We start from the raw sequence: 21,005 nt of genomic DNA, 5'->3' as shown, positions 1-21,005 counted from the left end.
GCATCAGATGCTTTTCTCCTGCATTGGGGGACAGGCCTTCTGTATGCATTTCCTCCCATACCTCTAGTAGGGAAGACTTTGCTGAAACTCAAGCAAGACTGTGGAACAATGAATTCTGATTGCTCCCTTCTAGCCTCGTCAGATCTGGTTTCCTCTTCTTCTGGAGTTGTCCTTCGAAGAACCGTGGAGATTGGAGTGTTTTCTGACCCTCATCACCCAGAACGAGGGGTTGCTTCTACATCCCAACCTCCAGTCTCTGGCTCTCACGGCCTGGATGTTGAGAGCTTAGAAGTTGCCTCCTTGAGTCTTTCAGAGGGTGTCTCCCGAGTCTTGCTTGCTTCCAGAAAAGATTCCACGAAAAGGTGTTATCCTTTCAAATGGAGGAGGTTTGCTGTCTGGTGTGACAGCAAGGCCCTAGATCCTTTTTCTTGTCCTATACGGACCCTGCTTGAATACCTTCTACACTTATCAGAGTCTGGTCTCAAGATCAACTCCGTAAGAGTTCACTTTAGTGCAATTAGTGCTTATCTTCAACGTGTAAGCCTATCTCTGGACAGCCTTTAGTTGTTCGCTTCATGAGAGGTTTGCTTTTGTGAAAGCCCCCTGTCAAACCTCCACCAGTGTCATGGGATCTCAACGTCGTTCTCACCCAGCTGATGAAAGCTGCTTTTGAACTACTGAATTCCTGCCACCTGAAGTACTTGACCTGGAAGGTCATTTTCTTGGTGGCTGTTACTTCAGCTCGTAGAGTCAGTGAGCTCCAAGCCCTGGTAGTGCATGCACCTTATATCAAGTTTCATCATAACAGAGTAGTCCTCCGCACTCACCCTAAGTTCTTGCCGAAGGTGGTGTCGGAGTTCCATCTTAAGCAGTCAGTTGTCTTGCCAACATTTTTTCCCTGTCCTCATACCCACCCTGGTGAAGGCAAGTTGCACACCTTGGACTGTAAGAGAGCATTGGCCTTTTACGTGGAGCGGACAAAGCCCTACAGACAGTCTGCCTAATTGTTTGTTTCTTTCGATCCCAACAGGAGGGGAGTCGCCATCGGAAAATGCACAATCTGCAATTGGCTAGCAGATTGCATTTCCTTCACTTATGCCCAAGCTGGGTTGACTCTAGAGGGCCATGTCACGGCTCACAATGTCAGAGCCATGGCTGTGTCAGTGGCTCACTTAAAGTCAACTTCCATTGAAGAGATTTGCAAGGCTGCAACGTGGTCATCAGTCCACACATTCACATCTCACTACTGCCTTCAGCAGGATACCCGACGCGACAGTCGGTTTGGGCAGTCGGTGCTGCAGAATCTGTTCAGGGTTTAGGATACAACTTGAAACTCCTAGGCCCATTTCTGTTCTTTTTCAGGCTGCACTCTCACTTAGTTGTGTTTCTTTTAAGGTCAATCTATGTTATGTCCTCGCCGTTGCGAGGCCCAATTGACCAATGTTCATTGTTTTGAGTGAGCCTGGGGGCTAGGGATACCCCAATCGTGAGAACAAGCAGCCTGTAGCAGGTATTCTGCAAGGACAGCAGGCTGATTGTTCTCACAAACCCACCCTGCTCCCCTTTGGAGTTGTTCTACTTCTCTGTTTTGCTTTTTATTAAACTGAGGTGGGCATACTCGCACCGCGGGCGGGAAGCCGTTCGCACATGCGCGGTTCGCTCTGCCTGCACGCTGGTGCGTTCTAGAAAGTTTTTGTTTGCTTATAGATTTGCTGGTCTCCTGGGCTGTCGCGGATGAATACCCAATCGTAAGAACAATCAGCCTGCTGTCCTGGGAGAATACCTGCTACAGGTATGTATCTTCACTGTATTGAGACCAGATGTGACCCTCAAGGTGAATAGGCATTGTGGCAGAAATATCTTTAGATGAGTGTTTCCGAAGTTAGTCCTGGAGTACCCCCTTGCCAGAGAGGTTTTCAGGATATGCACAATGAATATGTATGAAATTGATTTGCATACACCGCCTCCATTATATGCAAATCTCTTTCTTGCATATTCATTGTGAATATCCTGAAAATCTGACTGTCAAAGGGGTACTCCAGGACTGGTTTGGGAAACACTGTTTTAGACAGTGTTTGGGATGCAACGAATCCCACAAGGTGGAAGAAGGATTTCTTGCAACAGTGGGAAGATAAGAGTCAAGGAAGCCTGCATTTATGCTAGCAATAGTTTAGCTGCACTGGAGCCACAAACAGTGGTTTGAGATGAGGGAGATGTTGCAGTTGTCATGTAGAACATCAGCGGGATCCATTAAAAGCAGGATCTTCATTCACAGGAAGAAATTGGCAAGTCAGGTGACTACAGATGTGGCACGGGTAGATGACCTGATGCTGAAACTGGAACTAAACAGGTTGCCCTTATGATGATGCGGGAGAACAGGGGAAAAGGTGAGAGGGCATGGTGTGAGAAGGGAAAGATAAAGGGAGAGGGCAGAGAGGTTAGAGAGGTAATGGAGAAAAAGAAGAGGAGATGAAGGAGGGGTGAGATCAGTGAGGGAGTAATGGGAGACAATATAAAAGGGAATTATGAGACAGGAGAGAGGGTGGTCTAATAGAAATACTTGCTGCAAATGTTTTGTGGGTTTCAGCTTGTTAGAATAAATTCCTTCACAGAAGAGGTGGTACATGCAACAGTACAGAACATTTCCCAAAGGAGATGCTGGAGACAAAAATAGTAACAGGATAAGCACAAAGTAGCTTTGGTTATGAGAAAATGGGATCTTTGGAATTGGAAAAGCAAATTGTGTATACTACCTGTATGGTCTTCATCTAACTTCACACTTTTTTTTTTTTTTTTTATATAATTCAGGTTCCAGTTCCAACAAAATTGTTCAGATTGCTATTTTTCTTTCTGATATGTATTACTTTTTACAGAAGATATGTTTTAGATAGTGCTGTTGATTAATCATGGTTAACGTTTACAATTATAATATGCAGATGTTAATGGTGGTTAAAATTAAAGCCATTAATGCTGACCACTGTGATCTGCACATTCACCCCTTCCCCCCAAAGACATCTGTCCTCCCGAAGAGCCCCCCCCCCCAAAAGAACATCCACACCCCTTCCGGACCCTCACCCCCTGTAGGCCCCTCCTCGGCCAGTGTTAATGATGCCCTGGTGGTCTAGGGTAAGATGGGCTGGATCAATCTCCTCTAGTCCCTACCCATGCCTGCTCTGGGTTCAAAATGGCCAGTGTAATCTGTAACAGTAGTCTTATGAGACTACCACTACAGGTCATGGCTGCCATTTTGAGACAGCTGCTGGCACAAGCAGGACCAAGTGGGAGTTGATCCTGCCTGTCCTATCCTAGACCACCAGGGCATTGTTAAGGTAAGCCTGGGGAGGGGGGGAATCTTTGGGAGAGGGTGGATGCTGTTGCTGGAGGTCTTCAGAGGCAGCTGTTTAGGAAGAGGGATGCTGTCGGGGGAAGGGGTGGATATAGAGGCCACAGCAGTCTGCATTAATACATTTGCATTTGAATCACAAACGTTAATAGCTATTAATCAACAGCAACGCTATCCTAACTTTACCTGGTTGTAGCGGACTGAATATCAGGGGAATTTCATTTTGCTGATGCCCTCCCAAAACATGTCCCTTCCCCAAGAGCATCCACCCCCACCCAAAGCTCCCAAAAGATCATCCCCCTCCCCAAAGATCCCCGCCTCTAAAAGAACCCCCCCCCCCCAATCCCACCATGAGCATCTGTTGTTGAATATCCACTCTGACCACCCACATAGTGCTGCGGCAGTCAGAGAGGATATTCAACAGCACTATCCAGGCAGAGATTAAAAATGCAAATAAGAGCATTCAAAATTTTTAATTGGGGGAATTAATTGCGATTAAAAGATTTAATTGAATAATGGCTATTGGTTGTTATTTACGTTTACCCATTTCCACTAAGATTATAAATCAGGATTATTACTGTCCCAACGCCTGGCAGAACTCCTTGCAAGCTTCTTGCTGTTCCATGTATGGTATAAATACAGCACAAATAACTGAAAAGTAGGATCAGGAAAGAGATTTTGGAAAGAATTTATAGCTTATATGTGCACAAGATTTATTCCAAAAATAGAAATAAGAAAGACTGTAGTTATAGAAAAAAATATTGTTCCTATGAATAAGACCAGAAGTGGTCAGTTAATATTGTGGTTAAATCTGCTACTTTTAATGAAGTTGTTGAGATGCATTTCAGCGTGGCTTCATTTTGCTGATTTTGCTTACTTGAAATGAGTATTATAAATCATTTAAAATGTTTAAAATAGATTTATTTTAAAGCTAATATTTTACTTGATACATTTTATGTGAATGATACTTAATATCAGTAGAGGCGCCTTCCCTCAAATGTTTTGTGGGTAGCTGGATCCAGGTGAACTACATTTAATCACATGTTTATAGACATCTTTACAGGAATATTTTAAGTAGGCAACTCTAATTGTTACCTTCTTGCTTGCTGTGGAGAGAGACAGAAGGTTGAAGTTTTGTTTTCTGTTTTTAATATCCATGCTCAGGTTGTCTTTTGGTCATCAGGTTTACTGACATATCCACAGCTACCCATAAGGTACAGCAGGAATTTTTGTCTTTTTGACCTAAGGCTTTAAATTTGTGTATGACTTTTTTTTTTAGGTACCCTAGAAAGTGCTTTGTAAAAATTTAGGGTAAAGAATATGTATTTCGGCAACCTTTACAACTGCAGCAGTTTCTTAAGAATCTTTTTCTCTCCTCCCCTCAATCCCGCATTATAATTCACTCACTTTCCTTCCCTTTTTTTCTGTCTTTTCAACCCTTTATTTTACTTGTTATTGTAAACCACCTTGACGGGGGTACTGATTGGCGGCATATCAAGACTAATAAACTTGGGGCCCTGTTTACTAGGGTGCGCTAGAATTTTTAGCATGCGCTAATTCTACAGACATGGATGTTTCTAGCGTTAGCATGTGCTAATTTTTAGTGCGTACTAAAAACGCTAGCGCATCTACAGCGCAGCTTAGTAAACAGGGCCCTTGAAAGCTTAAGAACCATGAACAATGTTTAGAGGCACATGTTGCATCAGGTGTTGTCAGTTCTGGGCCAACTAGTACAAATTAGGAGAATTAGGTTATATGGGTAAATACTGCACATTGTAAGGGCTGTACTTTTCCTTTACTTTATTTACTTATTGGGATTTATTAACCGCCTTTATGAAGAGATTCACCCAAGGCGGTATACAGCCAGTACAGTTTAACATAAAACTTACAATTTTGTCAACAGCATAATAAAATAACCAAGAATAAACATAAATACAATAAATGAGGTAAACTTGAAAAAAGTAAATTGAAACCTAATAATAGAACTACAGTACCTTGAAACAGTATCAAAAATATACACATTTAACAGCACTGGAATTCAAATACCAGAGGTATAATATAATGTTAGCGTAATACTAATGATACACCTAATAAGCATGCATTTGAACATTTAACTTTTGTTTCTATTTTTGAGCTGCCAGCTCTCTTCCAGTTTGTGAGCTCAAGGGATGAGGTACTGTATAGGATTTTGTGACTTTGTGTTTGCCTTGATTTGTTATTTTTGCAACTGTTATTTGTTGATGTATATTTTATTTTTGCTTAGTGTAGTTTTGAAATTGTAATAAAGCAAAGAAAAAAATGCTGAATTTTGGTAGCTAAAAATATATAACTGCTTACTGTAAAAATCCATCTGTTCTTTTCATGTTAATCCACGTGAATGCACAGAAATAAAATAAGAAATGAACACAAACATATAAGGTGATACCTTTTAATTGGACTAACATGACTGGATTTTGTATGCTAACACACTCTTCTTCAGTTCAGAATAGGAAAAAAAAAACCAAATGATAATGTTAACAGAAATACAAGGGATTTACGGAAATTATTTCAATACTAGTCTGACGGAGAAAGTGTATTGGGGAAAGCAGAACTGATGAGTAATCAGAAGATAACAGACAATGGAACTGTATGACTCTTAGAGGCCCTTTTACTAAAGGGTATTAACCTAACATGCATTTAGCACATGAAAAAAGGTTTACCACAAAACGTATTAAAGCGTTTTGTGATAGTTTGCCACTTTGCATTCTAAGTATGTGCTATTTTTGGGAGGGGGTGTGTCATGGGTGGAGATGGGTATGAAAGTGTTATCCAGTTAGCATGTTCCCATTCGCATGCGCTATTTGGATAATGCAGACAACGCAGAAGCACTCACTGTGTGCTTCCGCTTTAATTTTTTTGTATGTCCCATGTGCTAATGGAAAAATTAGTATGCAATAAAAAAATTTTTAAAGCCCTAAGTACCTGACACATTAAGCCTAGTTTTTAAGGTGCTTTATTAAAAGAGCTCCTTAATGAGTTTACAAAGTGTAGGTTTTTATTCAGAACTTTATTTCAGTTCCAATATATGATCATTTTAACTTTAGAAGCCTTAATGTTGCCACTGTAGGTCCTGGCTTAAATTTACAATATAAGATTTGAAGTACACATTGCCTACACAATGAAACAAAAATCTTGAGACTTTTATTATGTATTGCAGGTTGCATCAGGTGAATGCAATGAAGACACTGAAGTTTACAACATCACTCTCTGTACTGGGGATGAACTAACTCTAATGGGGCAGGCAGAAATTCTTTATGCAAAAACGTCCAAGGAAAAGTCACGACTGAACACCATTTTTAAGAAGATTGGAAAACTGAATTCCATCAGCAAGTTGGGCAGAGGCAAAATGCCTTGCCTTATCTGTATGAACCATAGAACCAATGAAAGCATTAGCCTTCCTTTCCAGTGTAAAGGGAGATTCAGCACCCGCAGTCCATTAGAAATTCAGATGCAAGAAGGGGAACACACAATTCGCAACATTGTAGAGAAAACAAGGCTGCCTGTTAATGTCATTGTGCCCAGTCCACCACCAAGAAACTCCTATGATCTTCATTTCATTCGTGAGGGACATCGCTACAAGCTTGTTAACATTCAGACCAAGACTGTTGTGGTTTGTTGTGTGCTGCGTGCAAATAAAATTATCCCAATGCATTTTCCATTGCATTTGTCTGTTCCAAAGTTCAGCCTCCCAGAAAACCTAGTGAAAGGGGAGATGTGGCATGACACTTTGGCCCAGCAGTGGTATAGTATCTGCCAAGAGCAGTTTGATATAGATGAATATTCCCGGGCTGTACGAGATGTCAAAATAGACTGGAATGAGGAATCAAAGAGCCCCAAAAAAAGTCGATGCAGTGGACATAACCATATGCCAAACTCCCTTAGCTATGCTCGAGATGAGCTCACGCAGTCGTTTCACAGACTCTCAGTTTGTGTTTATGGAAATAACTTACATGGAAACAGCGAAGTCAATCTGCACGGATGTAGAGACCTGTGCAGCGACTGGGCCATGTTTCCTTGTGATTTACCTCAGCATCAGGATTCTGGTGACAGCGGTAGCGATTATCTTTTTCCTGAAGTGACTGAAGAACCAACATGTCCCCCAGCCAAAACTGAACTTCCTTATGAAGAGCTATGGTTGGACCAAGGGATAGAAAAGTATAGCTGTCAACCTCTAACTCGCTCGCAGAGTGAGAAGAGCAAATGTGATCATTACAGAAGCTCTCTAAAGTCTAAGTCCAGCACTTCACCACTTCCTGCTCCTGGAGCTCTTACAGCCACAAAATCAACGGATAGTTCCCTACCTCCACCTCCAGTGCCTCCAAAATCTGAAGCTGTAAGTTTTTTGCCTTTTTTTATTTTGGTGTGGAAAATGGTTAACTTTAAATCGCAGTTTTGTAAATAAAGTAACTGGCATCTACTTAGAGTATCCCCTGCTTATAGCAGTCGAATCACTTGAACAAAATTACCGAACCGCATTGCTGGCTAGATTTCAAGATGACTAGAGGTGGTCTCTGAGTTCAAGCCTTTAATGATTGGCCTTTAGTGGTCTGTTAGTAGTTAAACTGCAGTACCACTATCCAATCCAACAATCAGTGTGAAAAACTTTTTTCTTTCACAACCCCAGAAGTGGATAGTAGCTTAATTTTTCCCTTAGAATCTGTTTACATTGACTCATCCCTAATCCTGTTTCCAACAATAAGAACTTGCTGTATGGTTATTTAGGGAGTAATGTTAAAACAGATTGCATACAAAGAGGGGCATTTTCGAAAAGTTGTCTAAGTCAGAATTGGGACGTCCTGCTCATAACGTCTAAAAGAAATGTCTGTCTTGCAGCCAGTTTCAAACAGTAAAAACTTCCAGCTTTTCTGATCAAAAATGGCTGTGAGATGGACGTTTTTGTGCTGAGAACATCTAAAATGAATAGCTGTTTTTCAAAATGAAACGTCCCAACTCATGAACGGCAAAAAACCAGGGGTAGGGACATCTGTCTAAAAAGTTCTGCTTCTCTTTTGTTCTCCATCTTGGATATCATAAACTGTTTGCCTTGTTGTTTTCTGAGGCCAGAATTAGGTGCCGTCACGTATGCCTTCTTTATGACAGGTGTAAATGTGTTCACTCTAAGCTGAATGGGAGTCTTCAAACTGCATTGCTCCCAGTAGGGGACAGTGCTTCAATATTGTGTTTTTTTTTTATTGCTAGGGACAGGCAGGTTCCCTGGAGTTCTGCAGAACTTTCCTGTCCCTCATTATTGAAAATGTGATAGTGAAACAGCATCTCCCACTGGCAGGACTGTAGGTGAACAACTCCTGCTCAGCTTAGAGGGAACAGTGCAGTTAGGTGCCTGACAATAGTCATTAAAGCACGCATTGAAAAAATCGAAACACCTATGACCTGCCCATGTGACCCCACCCCTTTGCAGTTAAAAGCTAGAACACTTAGGTGCCAAATTATAGAATAGCACCTAAGCACATTTAGGCACCCAACTGCCATTTCATTCCCATTAATTTCTGTTAACTTCCACTTGAGCACTAAACGTTTGGTGCCCTATATAGAATTGGCCCATGTATGCATCCCCTATGTGCATGTCTATAAAGGATCCAATTTTACACATAAAACACTCTTCTGTTGAGGGAAATGGTTTTTAAAATTAGTCTCAAAGTATCAAAAAATGTTCCAAAATGTTCATAGGTTTTAAAATGGAAGCACCTTTCATTTGAGGGTGGTGGAGGGGGGATCAGGTCCGCCCTCCCCCCCCCCCCCAGGATCGTCACTGCTGCTGCCGCCTCCCCCCCCCTCCCCCCCTCACTGCAACTATAATACCTTGGCTGGCGGGGATCCTAATGTCCTGCCAACAGAAGAGTCTTACTCCAGCTCTGCTCTTCTTAATTCTGCCACTTGGCCTGCCCCTGCGGCTGCTTTTTCTATCAGGTCGTGCATGCTCGGTTTCAAAACTGAGCATGCGCAGCCTTAGGTGAAAATCAGCCGCTTGGAAGGCAATGCGGCAGACTGTGAAGAAGAGCAGCGCTGGAGGAAGATCTCTTCTGCTGACAGGGCTCCCCACCAGCCTGCTGTGTCTGCTCCCCTGGGTCCTCCCCAGCCTCCAAGGGGGGGCCCGGTGCCAGAGTTTTCTCTCTCCTGCTCCTGTTGGAACGTGATCACCTGGGTCCCATCAGGAGCAAGAGAGAGAGAGACCCCGACGCCGGGCCCCCCTTTGAGGCCCGGGTCCTGGGAACTTTGCCCCCCTCCCTCTCGGCAGCCCTGAGGGGGATTACCTATTCACTCAGAAATTAACACCACATTGCTAGGGAGATTCCCTAACCTGATCACCTAAACAGAACAATTAATATTTTGTTAAAAACCAAGCAAATACCTCCTTTTACCTTAAAAGTATATCCTTTTTTCTTTTCATTATCCAATTTAAGCATACACTGTTGATGTATTTATTTTATTGACCTGTCAAGTATTTGTAAAAACCATAATTATTCTTGGTCGCCTCCCCTTTTGAAGCATCCTGAGGTTTGCTCATAAAGGGCCTGATTTGCTAAGCTTTTTTTTTTTTAACCTATAGACCAATAATAAGAAAAATAAAGCCTCTACTACACAGTTCATGTTTTTTTTTTTTTATGTCAACAGGTTTTCTTGTTGACTTGCTTAGTGAGGCTTCCTGTTGCTCTGATATTTTGTGTTCAGCAAGCTAATATACCGTGTAAATTAACAATACCATTCGGATAGCATGTGTGATAGAGGTGGGTGCATGGAAATAAGAGTATGTTAATTTGTACTCTGGTTTCACCATTGAGAAGCAGCATGTAATTGGCATAGAAGTGGGATTCCTTCAGACCTTTCTCTTCTGGCCTATCTTCTTGATTGTATATCTTTATGGATGTGTACCTGTGATTGAAGGGATCCTGGATTATCCATTAATTTAAGCGTGATATCTCCTGGGAGCTTCTTCCCCAGGCGGTGAAGACATCCAGCATCACAAACACCAGGGTCAGGTTTAGTCAGCATAACTACTGCTTCCTTCCATACCTCAGCTTGGGACACCTCTTCACTGTCCGAACTCCAATTAGAGAAAGCTGATCCACCAGAGTGAGCTGCATCGCCCTCGAGAATGGAAGAGGCCACTTCGGCTCCTGCTCTGCTTCCTGCAGCTCACCACGTCCCGTATTTCCAGGTCTGGGGAGAGTCTTGTTTGAACCAAATGTGAAAAATAATATTTAACCATTTTTTCAACACAAAATGTCATGCAATCAAAATCACTGTGTCCTGGATGAGTGGGTAACCTCTCCACTGCAAAGAGAGGTTACCCACTAATGTAGGACACAGTGAGGTCTCTAGAAGAAGCTTGGAGCAAAACGGGTCGGGGCCACACTGTTTTCTGCTGTCCTATTTATATTGAGCAACCATCTTTTGAACACTACACTATTCTGACAAGATAAGTGTTCTTCTTTTTGAGATTTTGCTTGCATGACATTTTGTGTTGAAGAAATGGTTAAATATTATTTTTCACATTTGGTTTGCTATTTCTAATTTTGATTGCACCTTTAAATTAGCATTAAGTGGAGGTTGTTTGACCGATGATTAATATTTTTTAACTGGGGGCATATGGTATCGTTAATTTAGCGATCTTCATTATTGTGAGTTGTGCCTTAGTTTGATGAGGTATTTTTCTTCCCTTTTTCTGTATATACAGAAGTAGTGGAAGTGTTTATATTGTGATTCACTATTTTTGCTGAGGTTGTCCTGTATTTTTTGAGTGAATCTGATCTGGTTTGTTTTTTCTTGAAGGTAACCCATATATAACACCTGGCTCGCCCTCAATCAGGGCCACTGGCTAAGCTCCCCCGGGTCAGGTACCCTGGACCAGGGGTCGCAAAACAGATGGGGGACTTCAAGTGAGCTGGGCGCAGGCCAAATCCTGGTAGGCCAAAGGGTACTCTTCTGTGGGCACTCACGAGTCCACACTCACACAAAAACAACTAGCAGTCATTGGATTAAACTTCAAACTGTTTTTTACTGAACAACTTGAAAACAGTTCAACATGCAAAATGATATGTATAGCCAGGGCATATAGCAGTTTCAGATCAGTTTCAGTTATAGTCTCCTTTTATTGCCAAACTTAACACAAACAGGGATTGTTCATCAGCAGCACGGTTTCTCTTTTACTCCTGTCCCATCCCGTTTCAGGATTCCCATCTGAACACCCATTGAATGTCCTGCCAGAAGTGAGGCTCCCCTGCTTCGACTTCTTTTACCAGGGATGTCTTTTTCCCCTGAGCACTCCTTTTCGTTCCTAAATTGGGAACTTCCCGCATGCACCCACTACTCTGTGGCAGGGGCTTCATCCACTGAATGATTCAGAAGTCTTTCCATTTGTATCCAAGGGGGACTGGGTCTCGGTGGGGATGGGCAACCAAAGACCAGAATTTTCTCATTACGACCTCTTTTATTAACTCTTCACCCTGTCCATTAGGATTGACCATTCCAAAATCCACCCACCAGGCTGGCAATCCCAGCCCCCGTTGCTTTAGTGACCTCCCTGACAATCCTCCTACCTTCTACCTGCAGCAGAATCATTTTTCAGAAGGGTGTCACATATATTTTTGAATTTCCTACCACCCTCTCCTACTCAGAAGATTATTCTAGGCTTCTACCACCTCTCCATGAAAAGGTATTTGATGATGTTAGTCCTAAGTCTGCTACCCTGCAACCTCAATTCATGTCTTCTAGTTCAACCATTTCTCCATCTCTGACGAAGATCTGTTTGTATATTAATATCTTTTAAGTATTTAAACATCTGTATCGTCTCTCGCTCTTAATCTTTCCTTTCCTCTAGGGTATACTTTTTTTTAGGTCTTCACGTCTCTTTCATCTTTTGGCACAAACCCCATACCATTTTTGATGTCTTCCTCTGGACTGCTTAAGTCATAGTCCTTGCATCCAGTGGATTACAGGACTCGAGGCAGCATGGTTTTAGTAGACATAGCTCTTGTCAGATTAAACTGATAAAATTCTTTGACTGGGTGACATTAGAATTGGATTCAAAGAGAGCACTAAATATTGCCTAATTAGATTTTAGCAAAGTTGTTGACACAGTTTTGCATAGATGACTTAAGAACACAAGAATAGCCATACTGGGTCAGACCAATGGTCCATCTAGCCCAGTATCCTACTTCCAACAGTGGTTAAGCCAGGGCACAAGTACCTGGCAGAAACCCAAATAGTAGCAATATTTCATGCTACCAATCCCGGGGCAAGCAGTGGCTTCCCCCGTGTCTGTCTCAATAACAAACTATGGACTTTTCCTCCAGGAACTTGTCCAAACCATTTTTAAACCCAGATACGCTAACCACTGTTACCACATCCTCTGTCAGCAAGTTCCAGAGCTTAACTATTCTTTGTTAACTATTCTTTGAGTGAAAAAATATGTCCTCCTATTTGTTTTAAAAATATTTCCATGTAATTTCATTGAGTGTCCCCTGGTCTTTGTAATTTTTGAAAGAGTGAAAAATCGATTCACTTCTACCTGTTCTACACCACTCAGGATTTTGTAGACCTCAGTCATATCCCCCTTCATCCATCTCTGTTCCAAGCTGAAGAGCCCTAACCTCCTCTTTAACCTTTTCTCATATGAGAGGAGTTCCATCCCCTTTATCATTTTGGTCGTTCTTCATTGAACCTTTTCTTATTTATTTATTGATGACATTTATATCCTACATTCTCCCAAGATGGCTTGAGTACAGTGTGGCTTACAATAAGGATTAAACAGTCAAGGAATGAATTACAGCAATTTTAACACAGTAAGACTTAAAGATGAGGATTAACAGATTAGCAAATAAACTGTAACAATGTACATAATAATTATGTCATAATAGAGAAGCGAGAACAAATTGTAAACCAGTTAGTTGGATCTAAATGCTTAGACTAGTGTAAAGAGATAAGTTTTTAGCGGCTTTCAAAATTGCAAATGTATAGTTAAATACCGTTTCAAAACTACGCAGTCACCTTTACTAATAGTAAGAGGGAGTGTGACAGGATAGTGTGTTTTAAGCATGTGATAATTGTTTTGATATTTTCCTGCAATGTATTTCTCTAGTTTGGCCAGCAGGTGGTGCATGTTTGTGCTTAGAGCTCTTACAGAGAACCGACCTTTCCTTCTTTAGTTAACACAGAGAAAGGAGAAGTGGCTGCAGTGATGTAGCCAGCTATTTTCAAATATTGATGTTCTGGGCTCTGATTGGCCTGGAGTTTGAAGTTAACTAGGAGTTACTGGTTTTGCCTCCAGTCTTAGCCAGGAAGAAAAGAGAGTAGGATCTCTTTGCTGAGGCTCTGTGAACGGTTATATGTCCCGACCTTCCCAGGTACTACCTAGATATAGTGTTATAATTGATCCATATTTCAGTTACCTGTTATTGTTCTGCTGATTGCACTTATTCCAAGTTTTGTGTCAATAAGCATGTTTCGGTTTATTGCCTCTGCCTGTCTGGACTCATTAAGAATCCTGGTATTTTGTGTATTGGGTCTGTGAGTGCTTTCTGGGAACTGTGGGACCACTGGGAGTGTGGCCCCAGTAACCTAGAAATCACCATGGATAACTTGATAGAGAATCGCCCAGAGGTGGTTGGGACCCAGTTGGTAGGAGGAGGGTACTAGTGTAGAGCACAAGCAGCAGGTGCAGGCGACTTGATCTGTGCTGAGGATAGACCCTCTAAGTGGCCGAGGGGTAGCCCCAGGCGGGTGGCTAGGCGTTTCATGATGGGGAGCTTTGAGGATAAATCCTGTTTAAATCCACTATATCTTTTTTGAAATACAGTTACCAGAATTGAACACAATACTCTAGGTGAGGTTGCACCATGGAGCAATACAGCGGCATTATAATATTCTTGGTCTTATTTTGCACCCCTTTCCTAATAATTCCTTGCATCCTGTTTGCTTTTTTTTGTCTGCTACCACGCATTGAGCAGAAGATTTCATCATATTGTCTACAATGACACCTAGATCTTTTTCTTGAGTGCTGACTCCTAAGATGGACCCTAGCATCAGGTAACTATGATAAGGATTATTCTTTCCAGTGTGCATCACTTTGCATTTGCCCACATTAAATTTTATCTGCCATTTGGATGCCCAGTCTTCCAGTTTCCTAAGGTCTTCCTGCAAATTTTCACAATCTGCTTTTTGACAACTCTGAATAGTTTTTTGTCATCTGCAAATTTAATCACTTCACTCACTCCGTTTTCCAGATCATTTATAAATATGTTAAATAGCACTGGTCCCAGTACAGATCACTGCAGCGCTCCACTATTCACCCTCCTCCATTCAGATAAATGGCCATTTAACCCTACCCTATTTTCTGTCCAATAAGCAATTCCTAATCCACAACAGAACATTGCCTCCTATACCATGACTCTTTAATTTTCTCAGGAGTCTCTCATGAGGAACTTTATCAGAAGCTTTCTGAAAATCTAGATACACTACATCAACCAGCTCACCTTTATCCACAAGCTAGGCAGACTTCTAAGGTCTGTGCCCTCAGAATGGCAAGGACAAATCAAACTCAGGTATACTTAGAAAGTATCACATACCATGTAAAATGAGTTTATCTTGGGTAGACTGGATGGACCGTTCAGGTCTTTATCTGCCGTCATGTACTTTATGTTATGTTACCATGTTTACCTTCAATGAAGCAAATTTGTGAGGCAAGACCTCCCAAAGCTGAACCCATGCTGTTTTTTAAATTTTATTCTTTATAATAGTTTCCACTATTTTCCCTGGCACTGAAGTCAGGCTTACCAGTCTGTAATTTCCCGGATCATCACTGGAACCGTTTTTAAAAACCAGTGTTAACATTCGCCACCCTCCAATCTTCAGGTACTGTGGATGATTTTAATGATAGGTTACAGATCACTAACAACAGATCAGCAGTTTAATGTTTGAGTTCTTTCAGTACCCTGGGGTGTATACCATCTGGTCTAGGTGATTTATCACTTTTTAACTTGTCAATTTGGCTAAGTACATCTTTCAGGTTCACAGAGATTTCAGTTCCTTTTCATCATCACCCTTGAAAACTGTTTCCGGTACAGGTAGATCTCATACATCTTGTTCCATAAAGACAGAAGCAAAGAATTCATTCAGTCTTTCCGCTATGGCCTTGTCCTCCCTGAGTGCCCCTTTTGTTCCATCATGATCTAACAGTCCCACGGATTCCCTCACAGGCTTTCTGCTTCTGATGTACCTAAAAAAGGTGTTACTATGAGTTTTAGTCTCCACGGCAAGTTTTTCTTCATATTCTCTTTTAGCTTTACAAATCAATGCTTTGCATCTAGCTTGACACTGCTTATGTTGCTTCTTATTTTCTTCATTTGGATCCTTTTTCCATCCTTTGAAGGAAGCTGTTTTGTCTCTAATACCCTCTTTCTCGTCACCTTTTCACCATGTTGGCTATCGTTTGCTCTTCTTTCCACTTTTGTTAATATCTGGAATACATCTGGTCTGGGCTTCCACAATGGTATTTTTAAACAATGTCCATGCCTGATTTAAAGCCCTAACCTTTGCGGCTGACCCTTTTAACTTCTATTTAACCATATTCCTCATTTTCAACAGAAATGAATCTCTGGATTGAGAGGCTGAAAATGATGATGAAAGTGGAACGTCTCAGGAGTAATCTAATATAATTCCCCCTAAGGAGCTTCTCTGTATTCTGGGGTCCAACCTGACAGAGCTGGGTCCAGCTCCATTGGGCCTTTATATATATGGTGCATGGTACCTCCGTCTAGGGTAAAAGGATATTAATGAGTAAGATTTTCTCTCCCCTTTCCTCAGAAAAAACACAATATACATTTCGGTGAATTTAACTCGCTTATGACTTTCCAGTGTTCTGTAATCTGCAACCTGTATTACAGGATTCACAAATTCCACAGAAACCATGCTGTATTCCCCTAACCCTCTGTGATCTGTGACCTTTATTTCTCTGATGGGATTCATAGATTCCACAAAGCTGAGATACCACTGAGCCCTCTATTGGCCAAGTCCTGTAATTTCAGTTATCCCAGCACAGAGAGAAAACCCGTCCACCTTCCCTTGAGTACATAGAAAGAGGCACAGAGATTTTCCCTCTATTTGTCTCCTTTAGAATCACAACCCCCTGGGGGCTAATCTCTGATTAGATTTCAAAAGTTATGCTTCCTTCATTGTTGAAAAAAAGAGAGCATTGACACTGGGTTTATGTAATTCTCAAATTCATTGTCTTAGAAGGGGTATATTTAGTTAGTTCAGTAAAAATAAGTTATCACCTACAGTTTGTTCTTTGACCCTTATTTCTATCTCTAAAAATAGGATTAGATATAAGATGAACCTATAAGCCTAGGAAGGATAGGAAATGGTCACTGCAAAATTTCATGGATATATGTCTTACACATAACTGAAGCTTCCTTCTGTTAAAGCGATTAAATTATAGCCATTTACGCTGAGTTAGATGAAAGCTCCGTAAAACAGCATGTGGTAATGAATTAAAGCTAATGAGTTTTGTGACTACCCAGAACAATTTTTTTTAATGAAAAGCATTCAGAAGAATCATTTACCTATAGTTCTGGTCGTGAAAAGATGTATTCACTTAGTTAACCTTGAACATGGCCTCACTGGTGTGGAGAACTAACATCTCTATAACTAAGAATAATGGAAATATATGAAGTGGAAAAATATAGAATTCTTTAATTTTATTAGTGTTTTTAAATTTAATTCTTTGCTTTTTCCTTCTCTTAAGTCTGTTCCTTCACTGATCTTATATATAAACAGGGGGAGCCCAAAAAGGATTTTTATTCATTCCAGACCAAAATGTTTAAAAGAAATTATACATAAGGGGTCAGGATAGTCTTTCTGTCTGTGGACAAAATAACTCCTAAAACATAATGGAACAGAACCAAATTTGACATCTCATACAAAAAAACAACTATCAGATCGATCTGTCTGTCTGTCTGTCTATCTATCTATCTATCTATCTATCTATCTATCTATCTATCTATCTATCTATCCACACACATTAGAGAATTGGTCCTGTCATATTGACTTTTTCCTCTTCTCTATTTTCCCAGTCACAAGCATACCTAGATCGAAAACAGGTATACGCACACAGGTATATACACATAAACAAACAGACAGATACATCTTCAGATACAAGCAAAATATGCATACATTTACACACTACAAACATGAATACACCCACAGACACAAATACATAGCACAGATGCATATATCACTATAAAACATAGTAATAACATATGGCATCCCCCCAATGCTACTAAATATTTTCTAGAACCTCTATTGAATCTGTAGGTGCTGCATGAGGACAGATAACGGCATCACATATTTCTTCAGCATCAATATTGGACTATGTCAAGAATGAGCCATCCATTTTTGTTCTTGCCGCCTGTAGAATTCATCATGAGAGAGGTTATAAGCAGGCAAATTTAGGTATCCTGTGGAAAAACCAGTCCAGGCTCACAGATTTGGACTTACATAGAAACAGAGAAAAATTAAGGCAGATAAAGACCATATGGCCTATCCAGTTCCCCATCCATGCCATCTAATATCCCTTCCTTTCCCTTAGACATCCTATGTACTTTTCCTAAACTTGCTTGAATTCAGATACAGTCTTCATCTCCACCACCTGCACCGGGAGGCTATTCCATGAATTCACCACCCTTTCCATGAAGAAGTATTTCCTCAGGTTACTCCTGAATCTGTCCCTTTACAACTTCATCCTATCCCCCCTCATTATAGAGCTTCCTTTCAATTGAGAGAGTCTTGCCAATTGTGCATTTATGCCACAGAGTTATTTAAACATCTCTATGATACCTCTCCCCTCCCACATTTCTTCTAAAGTATACGTACTGATATCTTTAAGTCCCCATGTCCTTTATGATGAAGACCACTGACCATTTTAGTAGCCGCCCTCTGGACCGATTCCACCCTGTTTATATCTTTTTGAAGGTGCAGTCTTCAGAATTGTGCACAGTACTCTAAATAAGATCTCACTAGAGACTTATGGAGAGGCATTATCACTTCCTTTTTCCTGCTGGCCATTTGTCTCCCTATACACCCAAGCATTCTTCTAGCTTTCGCCGTTGCCTTTTCTACCTGTTTGGCCACCTTAAGATCATCACATTTGATCACACCCAAGTCTTGTTCCTCCTTTATTCACAGAAGTACTTCACCCCTGAACTATACTCCCTCGAGTTTTTGCAGCCCTAATGCATGAATCTGCATTTAGCATTCATCTTAATTGCCAAATTCTGGACCATTCAAGCTTCGCTAGGTCCCTCCTTGTGCTATCCACACCATCATGGGTATCTACTGTATTGCAGATTTTGCTGCTATCTGCAAAGAGGCAAACCTTACCAGGTAGCCCTTCAGCAACATCACTTACAAAAATGTTAAGGAGAACCGGTCCAAGAACCGAGCCTTGTGGCACACCACTGGTAACATCTTTTCCTCAAAGTGGGCTTCATTTACCACTACTCTTTGTCACCTTCCACTCAACAAATTCCACTCCCCACTGAACCCGCTGCCTCCTTTGAAAGGCCAATCCCCCTGACATACCAAGCCCATCCCTGTAATAAACCCCACCCCAGAGCCCTGCCCTCCCTGACACACCCCTAGTCTTCCCCAGTGGCTTAATCAGTAATTCAGAGAATCCCAGTTGGCGCTGTTATCCAAAACAGTGCCAATGACCCCTAGCAGGGATCTCAGAATTTTTACCGTGCACTACCGCTTTTCGTGATACTGTCTTACAGCTTAACCCAGTTTAATAACCCATGTAAATGTATAAATATTTATATATTGTTTAATGAAGGTGATCTAACTAAATATGAAGGCAACGAAACAGTGTGACAAGGCGGTGACCGTGGCCAGAAGGATGCTAGGCTGCGTAGAGAGGGGCATAACCAGCAGAAGAAAGGAGGTGTTGATGCCCCTGTACAAGTCGTTGGTGAGGCCCCACCTGGAGTACTGTGTTCAGTTTTGGAGGCCATATCGCTAAGGATGTAAAAAAAAAAATTGAAGCGGTGCAAAGAAAAGCTACAAAAATGGTATGGGATTTGCGTTACAAAACGTATGAGGAGAGACTTGCTGACCTGAACATGTATACCCTGGAGGAAATGAGAAACAGGGGTGATGTGATACAGACGTTCAAATATTTGAAAGGTGTTAATCCACAAATGAACCTTTTCCGGAAATGGGAAGATGGTAGAACTAGAGAACATGAAATGAGGTTGAAGGGGGGCAGACGCAAGAAAAATGTTAGGAAGTATTTTTTTCACGGAGAGGGTTGTGGATACTTGGAATGCCTTCCCGCGGGAGGTGGTGTAGATGAAAACGGTAACGGAATTCAAAAATGTGTGGGATAAGCATAAAGGAATCCTGTTCAAAAGGAATGGATCCTCAGAAACTTAGCAGAGACTGGGTGGCAGCACCGGTGGTTGAGAAGCAGGGCTAGTACTGGGCAGACTTCTACGGTCTGTGCCCTGTAAATGGTAGATACAAATCAAGGTCAGGTATACATACAAAGTAGCGCATATGAGTTTATCTTGTTGGGCAGACTGGATGGACCGTACAGGTCTTTTTCTGCCATCTCCTACTATGTTACTATATGTTACTTGAATATAAGACAAGGTAACATTTTTATATTCAAGTATTCCTCCCCAATTGTGACCGGCATTTCTCTCCCTCGTTCCTCTCCCTCTCCCTTCTCCTCCCACAGTGACCGTCATTTCTCCATCTCCTACCTCCCGCAGTGACTGATACTTCTTTCTTCCCTCCCCTCCATTCGGCCCCTCGGGAGCTGGCAGGCCTTGATCATGTACAGATGCTTAAGGCTCTGACCAGCCCTGCCTGTAGTTACGTCTGTGTCAGTGTCAGCATCCAGACTTACCAGAAAAGAGAAATGCCAGTCCCAACTGGTGGAGGGCAGGGGAGAGAGACGTTTCCGTTCACAGGAGGGGAGGAGGAAGTAGATGTGCTGACTTGACCCAGACAGCCCAAAAATCTCAGCTTATAGTCGAGTATGTACGATAATAATAAAACTTATTTAAAATATGGTTTGTGGCAGTAAATAAACTGTAGGCAGTACTCATTGATAGAGCTAGATAAGCTTTCAAGGAATTTATATACTCTTTTACATTGACTGAGCAAAGGGAATGCAACTCTGTAAAGCCCCCAGCATACGTAGAGGAGTCTACTATGAAAAGGTATAACCTACAACTTGTTTGCTGGTTTTTAATTCTGTATATTTAATTGGACTCACTTGAAAACCATACCAATTTATTCTAGTATGATGCTAATTCTGTGGAAATGAATGCCTAAAGTCTTATAAGTGCAGACCAAATGCATATTGTAAACCAAAGCTAATTGATTTTCTAAAGGTTTTCCCCAAATTTTTCAGAAAGGTGTTAGGTTTTGTACCTCATTATGATGGTGTTTTATACAATTTCTTTTTTTTTCTAGTGTGTCAATAATTATCACTTATAGTTTGTCTCTGCTTGTTCTGCAATGTGATCAGCTCCCAAAAAAGGCTCCAAGTTGATTATAAAAGAATTAAGGGGTCCTTTTACAAAAGCATGTTAGCGTT

At 41.4% G+C, this 21,005-nt stretch overlaps 1 protein-coding gene across 1 annotated transcript in view; it reads left to right on the top strand.

Annotated features, from left to right (window-relative positions):
- The window catches only part of GAREM1 (GRB2 associated regulator of MAPK1 subtype 1), a 286,008-nt gene that overhangs the window by 248,191 nt on the left and 16,812 nt on the right, over positions 1-21,005 (top strand). Inside the window, exon 4 of the mRNA XM_030213918.1 lies at positions 6,540-7,715. Within this exon, the coding sequence (XP_030069778.1) occupies positions 6,540-7,715 (1,176 nt within the window). The remainder of the gene's footprint in view (positions 1-6,539; positions 7,716-21,005) is intronic.

Source organism: Microcaecilia unicolor, chromosome 1 (assembly GCF_901765095.1).
Source record: "Microcaecilia unicolor chromosome 1, aMicUni1.1, whole genome shotgun sequence".
Taxonomy (NCBI): Eukaryota; Metazoa; Chordata; class Amphibia; order Gymnophiona; family Siphonopidae; genus Microcaecilia; species Microcaecilia unicolor.
This window is presented reverse-complemented; position numbering and strand designations above follow the sequence as displayed.